The sequence below is a fragment of the Dermacentor silvarum genome, chromosome 1 (genome assembly GCF_013339745.2).
Source record: "Dermacentor silvarum isolate Dsil-2018 chromosome 1, BIME_Dsil_1.4, whole genome shotgun sequence".
NCBI lineage: Eukaryota > Metazoa > Arthropoda > Arachnida > Ixodida > Ixodidae > Dermacentor > Dermacentor silvarum.
The window spans coordinates 271,673,381-271,681,350 of NC_051154.1; the positions used below are offsets into that span (position 1 = coordinate 271,673,381).

At 42.7% G+C, this 7,970-nt stretch overlaps 1 protein-coding gene across 1 annotated transcript; it reads right to left on the bottom strand.

Moving 5' to 3' along the window:
• Nucleotides 1-129: 129 nt before the first annotated feature.
• On the bottom strand, nt 130-6,289 carry LOC119440459 (uncharacterized). Its single transcript, XM_037705368.2, has 3 exons — nt 5,778-6,289; nt 1,844-2,136; nt 130-144 (listed from the first exon to the last, which is right to left on the bottom strand). Exons 1-3 carry the CDS (start codon nt 6,265-6,267, stop codon nt 130-132), a joined length of 798 nt encoding a protein of 265 aa, XP_037561296.1. The 5' UTR covers nt 6,268-6,289.
• Between the last annotated feature and the right edge of the window lie 1,681 nt (nt 6,290-7,970).

The following is a 7,970-nucleotide window of genomic DNA, read 5'->3' on the forward strand; positions in this document are numbered from 1 at the left end:
ACTTGTGGAAGGCATACATGTCAACCGTTAAATAAAAAATATCCAAGAAATTGTTTTCTATTGTCTGTAATTTTTATTCATGTTTCTAGTGGCAGATTATGTCTCAGTCTTGTACGTTTTTTTTTGTAATCAGTCCACACCAAACTATGCACAAGTACAGTTTTATCAAAAACAAAATTCAGGCAAAATTATACTGCAGCATACCAAAGCCCTTGAAACAAAGGGCAGTGTAACATGCGCTTTAGCATAAACTTACTTCCAAATCAGTATATAAATACTAAAAAATAACTACACGCTACATAGCCAATATTACTTGACCAAATATCATACAAACAGGCCCCTGAGACACATAGGCAAAAAATCATGTAAGACAACATTAAAAAATTACTTTAACCAAAATTGCCACTCGTTGAGCCATTCATGCTCCTGGTAAAGATAATTCACCTCTTTTTTTTTTGAAGAAGTGAACAGACAGTTCACTGATGCAAGTGTCAGCATGACAATTTTTGTATCATTTTTTTATGTTACTTCTTACTGCACTGCAGTGCTAATACTGGGGCTTATGCCTAATATGCAAGCCAAGGTGACCTGCGGTAGCATAAGCACAAGTGCTCGCATAAGCAAAAAATGACAAAGCAGCAGCATGAATCAAAGTACAGTTATATCCTTTTCAGGTGACAATTATTTTTCTTTCCTGTTTTTTTTACATCCTCGGAATCATAAAATGTAGACTCCATGCGAAAACTCACTACAGGAACATCAGATATGAGGACATCGACTCTATCATGTCTAGTAGGCTTAAGCACACATCCAGCCTCTTGAAAATTATGACAGGTGCAATGCATTATGAAAAGCAATAAAAGAAGTGAACCCGCTACATATGACAACATACTCACACCAAGCAAAAATTTGCCACTGTCTACCTTTGCACTCGTTTTACTAAAACATTTTGTACATCTCATTCAGACTTGCAGCACAATTGCAATCAGAAGTGTTTCAAGATGCATGCAACACAGTTTAAATATCATAACTTTTTTTTTGCTGTTGATGAACTATCTTGGCATACACGATTGCGTATGTAGTGCCTGAAAGGGATGCCAGAGGCCATTAACGACAACATAGGCCCACTGCAGCAGTGTTGAGCGCAGGGCTTCCTTCTGCTGGGCATACAATGCCGGTTGTGCAGATGATGTGTCACCTGGCAATATCTGCCATCTGAGCAGCTTCGTGCAAAAAATATTAACAAGCTTATTTGACCACAGCTGGGCCTATATAATTGTGTGTGAGAGCTTAGCATGCTCAAAAGTGCATTTACACAGAGTTTCGATGTAATAATAAAGGTGTCTATTCAAATAAACACGGGTTGCTTTACAGCTTTCTTTCTGGTAAAGTGTTTGCACTTTAATAAGAATCGTTGGTTTTGATCTAATTTACTTACCTACATAAATCTAGAAATCCGATTAACCAAATAGATTAAGATGTTTTGATTATTCGCGTGGAAATTTTTAAGCTTTGCCAAGCATTAGTAGAAGGAATATTACAGTAAGCTGTCATAGCAGTACAACCATAGTGTTGTGACCACTATGGAGCTATGCTACCAGAATAACGCTATTGCTGTGTTAGCACTGAACATTACCACGGGTTCACTGTCTTAACTAAGCTTAAAGGCTCCTTCATAAAGGATCATAGAAGTCATATTTATCATTAAGATAAATATCATATTCACTGTCTTTTTTTATTATTAATAAACGTCTTTCTCTCTCTTTAACCGAAGCATACAACACCCCATTTTGAAATCTCAAGAGAAGCCACACCTTTGACTCCATATTTTTCAGACACTTACACTGAGCCCTCCAAAGCAGGTTGGGTAGTTTTCCTTCAGCAGTGTGAATGCAGTGCGGTAGCATTCTGCTGACTGGGAGTTGTGGATGAGCACAGCAACAGGTACCGCACCAGCATTTGTGGCAGTCAGCAGTACTGTGAGAGTGCTATGCGAGGCATCACAGGATGATGTTGAATCGATAAAAATAATTTCGCTTGCTGCACTCAGTTCCTGTGTGCGTTTCATTATTGGGGTCACAACCAAGACCACCCAGAACTGGCCATCCTCTGACCGACCCAGCTTGACATCGAGGCCTGCATTGAGTGAAGAAATGCAAGATGGTGACTTCTGTGGACATAACATGTTAGTGTTTTGCATTAGAACTAAATGTGACTAAGAGTATAGACCTGTTTAAGCAGGAGGGTTTGCAATTAATTTTTGAATGGGGGTGTCAGCAGGAACTAGAACCAAAAGCTCCATAAGTTCATGTGAACTGGAACCATACAGTAATTTCACACATTTGTCAGTTAAGAACAAAAGAAAATTAATCCCAGTTTCTAATTTCATGGATCCAAAGTGCTCAGTTTATCATTTCTACAAACAGGAATCCTTAACGCCAGTCAACTGTCGTGACAGTTCACAACTGCGTTGGTGTTTCTTCTTTTTATTTAAAGTGCCCATGAGAACTGGGTACCATGGTGAGAAACTGATGTTGAAGGCAGCATCAAACTTCAGAGATACGAGGGCCAGTAAAACGAAAATTATGAATTTGTAATCAAGTTCAGAAATTATGTGCCACCGCCTTGCAAGTTTGCAACATTGTTGCTACTAGTGTTGTAAAAATTTTTCAGTAGCTGGCAGAGCAGTGCAGGTGAACAAACGTCATTGTCTCATTGTAAACATGGCTACCTCACTTGAGGTGGCTCAAAATGGTACTTTGAGACATGTAACAGAGAACAACTTTTTGTTATCAGATTTTTGACACCTTAAGGAGTAAAGCATACTGAAATTCATTGGAGAATGTAGGCTGAGTATGTGCAATGCGTGCTTGTTACAGCAGCAGCAGCAGGTAGAGAATTCACAATGGTGGGACATGTGAGACTCCTCACCTAGGTCAAGGACCTCAAGTTTTTAACACCAGTGACTATTGCAGCTGTCAAAGTGGTACTAAAGACAGATTGCCGGGTGACTGTGAATGAGCCACAACTCTGGATTTAAGTAATAGATCAGCCAATCACATTGTTTATAACGTGCTCCAGTTTTAGAAAGTGTCAGCAAGATGGGTACCATTATAGTTTATAGAATAGCTTAAGCAAACTTGTAGATGTCTGTGAAAAACTAGTAGGCCACTTTGAACGAGAAGGTGATTTCCTTCCTAGGCTCCTTATTGGGGTTGAAACATGGGTCCACTACCACATCCCAAACAAAGGGAGTGAGCATGCAATGACGTAATTTGTCATTTACATATGCAATAAAATTTCATACACAACCATCTGCAGAAAGAAAGGAAAAATCGACATCTACTCCTAAGTAGAATGAAGCTACAAAGGAAACGCCACACGGATTTCTCAAACAAAGTCTCGTAGTTGAAGAACAATTCGTCATGGTCCGAGATTAATTTTTCTTCAACTATGAGGCTGTTTCTGAAAAACCTGTGTGGGTTTCCTTTGTACCTTCATGCTACATATGGGTGGATGTCGATTTTTCCTTTCATGAACCTTCTGCCACCTAGCGTAATTCCACAGAACACGTTCACCATCTCCAAAAAGATTATGCTTTGCCTTTTCTGGGATGAAAAATGCGAGACTTTGGAATATTGTCTTTGTCTACAGGGACCACAGTCACTAGTACCTTTTATTCAGGTCTGCTGAAAAACCATTTTAACATGGCATAAAACAAAGTGGCATGGAATTCTGTCCGCAAGTGTCATTTTGCAGCATGACAGTCCTTGTCCTCATATTGCCTGTACAGCAGTTGCAAATATTATTGACCTGTACATCGAGTGTGCCAGTTCTTCCATGGGCACCAGACCTCGCAGACGTACCTTCTCTCCCCCCCGTGCCTCCTTGAGAGGCACTGGGGGGGAGAGAAGTAACAATTGGATGAAGAGGTACTCCAAGCAGTTCATGACTGGTTGTGCAGCCAATGCAGAGAATTTTTCTTATGTGGACATTCAGGCACTTTGCAAGTGTTTTAAAAAGGTTAAGCATGGGGAACGTTATAGAGCAAGTTTTCCTGAACAGTTTCTCGATCGCGCAATAAATTATTCAGTCAAAAAGAATGTTTGCATTTGAGTTACCTTCGTACCTATTTCTTTGATAAGGGGGGCATTACCCCAAGGCAGCAGTGTCACTATAACCACATCTGTGATTTACGGCAGATATTGTGGCGTCATTTTGCAAGATGCATGTAATGTGAGGTAGCACTACCCCATCAACAGAACATACATATTTTATCACTTGTCTGCAGCACTGCAGCATGCCACTGTAGTGTGCTGTGCCCATCGGCTGTTTTTTGTCCAAATGTTTCGTGCTGCGCTATGCGACTAGCCCGCATATAGCACTGAATGCTAACTGTACAGCATTGACGAGTAACAAAGGAGCCAGTCAGAGAAGTACTCCCACAAAGGCTAACATGAGCAAGCCTTGCTGGCACTGAAAGTTAGTTTGCACTTTGAACACGAGCTACAGGATTCGCTACTTGTGTGCCGTGACACAGTGCATTTGCCATGTTTCATAGTGTTCAAAATATAGTGCATGCTAATGTTCTGAAGCATTAGCAAAAATTTGGTAAGTTTCATAGTGTGTGTGTTGAAAGCGAATATGGCAGAGCAAGAGAGCCTGCATGTGAAGTTTAGTCCAATCTAGCCCAGTTTTCTCTTAACTCATTGGTCACTTCAAACCCTCATGAGCAGGCATACATATACACTGCCATGGCTGGCATACATTTAACATACAAACATTGCTGGTTATTGAACTGGTATTTTCTTAATTATAAGCATAATCGATAATTAAAATTTTGAATCTGACAACCAGGTTGATGCATTTGAATGAATTTGAATGCATTTGAATGAAATGCATTTGATGCATTTGATTTTGAATCTGACAACCAAAATGGCATGCAAGAAGGGGGCAGCTAAAGGTAACAGATATGATCACTTTTCTACTGTGTTGACTTTGCCTTCGTCAAGTATCATGCACTGATTTTGCAGATTTGTTGTATACAAAATTTTGACACATCCTTCAACAGCATATTTTTACAGTACCTTCAGGCTTTAGTGTGGACATGATGACCCTTTGCAAAAGACAACGAAACTGTGTTGCTGGTTAGCACTCCCTGCTTACTGTCTTTGCTAGTGCTGCATATCACCTAGAGCTTATAGTGTAAATATATGGCTGCTTCCTCCTTGTAACATTATATAGAAATTTTTATTCCAGGTTCCCATATGGGTTTTCTTTGTAGCTATTCGCTACGATTGCAGGAGGTCTCATTTTCTCTTCATTAATTCTTATCACCTTGTGGAATTCTGCACTTGGCATTGCTTCAAGCTGCTGATCTATTCGACTTGACTCTGCAATCTGCTAGCTGCCTGGTTAGCTCACATTGTAGAGCAGTTGTTCAACTGCCAGGCTTTTTTTTTTAAGCAACCGACATCGTTTCCTGCGTAGCACTTTGCTATGGTTGGGTGGATGCCTCATTTTCCTTTCGTTAATTATATATAACTATTTAAAATCTCCACTGACTGAGAACACACTGTCCAGTATCTTCATGACACCCACACTTCTGTTCTATCAGTGCTCAAACCCCAGTGTCAAGCATGGCACTGACATGACGTGGAAAACATTTATCAAAATCTGTCATGCTTGAAATCCCACAAAAGCATTAAACAACCATGAGGGCAAATCTTTTTTGGACCCCTAACTGATTAGTGCAACATGTTAATTGTAAGGCTCACCTTCTTTGGCATACAGCGGCATCTTCTCTGCTATTTTCAAGAGTGGGTCAATGTCTCTTCCGAAGTTTTCTTCACGCCAGAGCTTGTGCCAGTAATATATGGCTGAAGGCACTGGGTTAACTGCCGAGTTGGCAACGAGGGCATACCCATTCTCTTGAACCACCAGCTTGCTTTCATGAAGCCTGATAGCTTCGGCTGGGGACATGCCGTTGTTGAAATATTCCAAAAAGGCTTGTTTAGTTTGGGACGTTGGTGCGAGACGACGAAGGGCCTCCGCAGCTGCTGTGCTGTGACTGTGGCTGCTGTGGTGAAACAGTTTTATGACAGCTGGCAGTGGCTTCTCTCCACGCAGAAAGGCATCATTCCTTTTTGTGTTCCTGTTGACCTTTTTTATTTTGAGGTCAATCTTGGCAGGGCAGTGCACTGCAGGCATGCCGGATGACTTGTTGCGCTTGCATTCTTTACAGCGCCATATTTTGTGGAATACCATCCTGCAAAATGTAACATGTAAGAGTAAGTATTATTTCATTGACATTAAAGGTGAACAAATTTAAGGCGGCTCCTTTTTTACCCACATATGCTACCTCCCAATGGCTTGGTTCAAAGGAAAGATATACACCTGTTAAATGGACACTTCCGAGTACTTCTACACAATCACTTTCGCCAATGTCGCGCTCGAAAAGTTAACTCTGGATCGATGCCAAGTCCGATCGATGTACCTATGTGACAGGAGCAGCACTAGCATACCTCACGGGATATGCTAGTCCTGATGCAAATCCACTGTCGGCTAAATGTAGCTACCGACAAATCTCAGGGGCATACCTTGAAATTTCAAATAGGAGCGGAGCTCCTGGTGATGTACACGGGTGCGTTACAGCTAGCTATTCTATGGGCAGCGGCCAAAGCCAGTGTTAGCTGTCGCCTGGTCCTATTATATCGCTAGTTTGCGTTCCTGTTCTTCCGCTCCCCAATCGCTCACCTGGAGTAGCATCATGTACTTGGAGGGGCGCGTTACGATCTTCTCATTCATCCTGGCAGTTTTAAGATATTCCATATCCGAAAACACGACACTTTTACCAAAACATTCGTGTTCGACAAAAAAGAAAAAAAAACGAATTCTAGTGGCAAATTTGTATTAATTACCTTTGACACTTTGCTGTTGGCTGGGCGAAGTCTACAACCCACGACGTGTTTGTCTTCAAGCCGTACTCTTCGACCCATCGAGAAGCGTCATCGTCATTTGTGATGTTGGAACGTAGGACTTCAACATCAGTGCATGAATTGACGTGATCCTTCACGCATTCCATCGCGAAGTGCGTCAACGTCCGACAATCACTGTCCGCAGCGGCCATAGCCGCACAACCGCGTTTGCACAGCCGGTTGTGTAAAACACTCCGGAGAAAAAAAAAGTCGGCCGGAACACTAGCCGCAGAACACGTGCGTGCGTGCCAAAAACAAAGCACTTGGAGAGCGAGAGAAAAAAAAAAACAGTCCGAATATCGCACGTGCGCACAGCCGGAGAAAAAACAAAAGTCAGACGCAACACTAGCCGCAGAACTCGTGCGTACAGCCGTTAAAGACAAACACTATGAGAAAAACAAGTCCGATCTCAGTCCAAACACAACAGGTAGGTTGGCTCAGCCGTTGCGCTGGAGACGAAGAGAGAGCCCGGGGCATAGAGTTTAGCTTGTGTCAGACGTCTAGAGCACCGGGAACGAGAGTAGTCTCTTGGCGCCGTTGCTAGGGTTGACATCACAGCGTCCCGCAAGCGCGTAAGCCAATAGCGTGGCTCTGTGGTTGCTATGCGTTGTACCTACTGCATATTCTAAATATGCTTCCCGGGTTGCCCTGACCTCACAAAACCTACATTGGTTTGACGAATAAAGCTCGGGGTAACAGAGATTCACGATCACCGGGTTAACAAACACTCTTGTCTGCAGCTGTCGCCATGCGACCGCCTGTCTCTTGTTCAGTTTCTGGTGTGGTGGCGGAAATTTGCACCTCGCCAGTCTGTAGTGCTGTGTGATTTCTCGAACTCGTCAGGCGATCCTCCCACTCCCACCCCTCACCTGACGTCGCAGCAGAGGCGGCGGTAGGGTCGTTGGCGGCTCGGTCCGTGAGCCCTCGAGCCGCCCCGTGCGCCGCCTCGTTGCCGGTGAGCGAGGTAGTGTGGGCGGGCGCCCATACGATGTA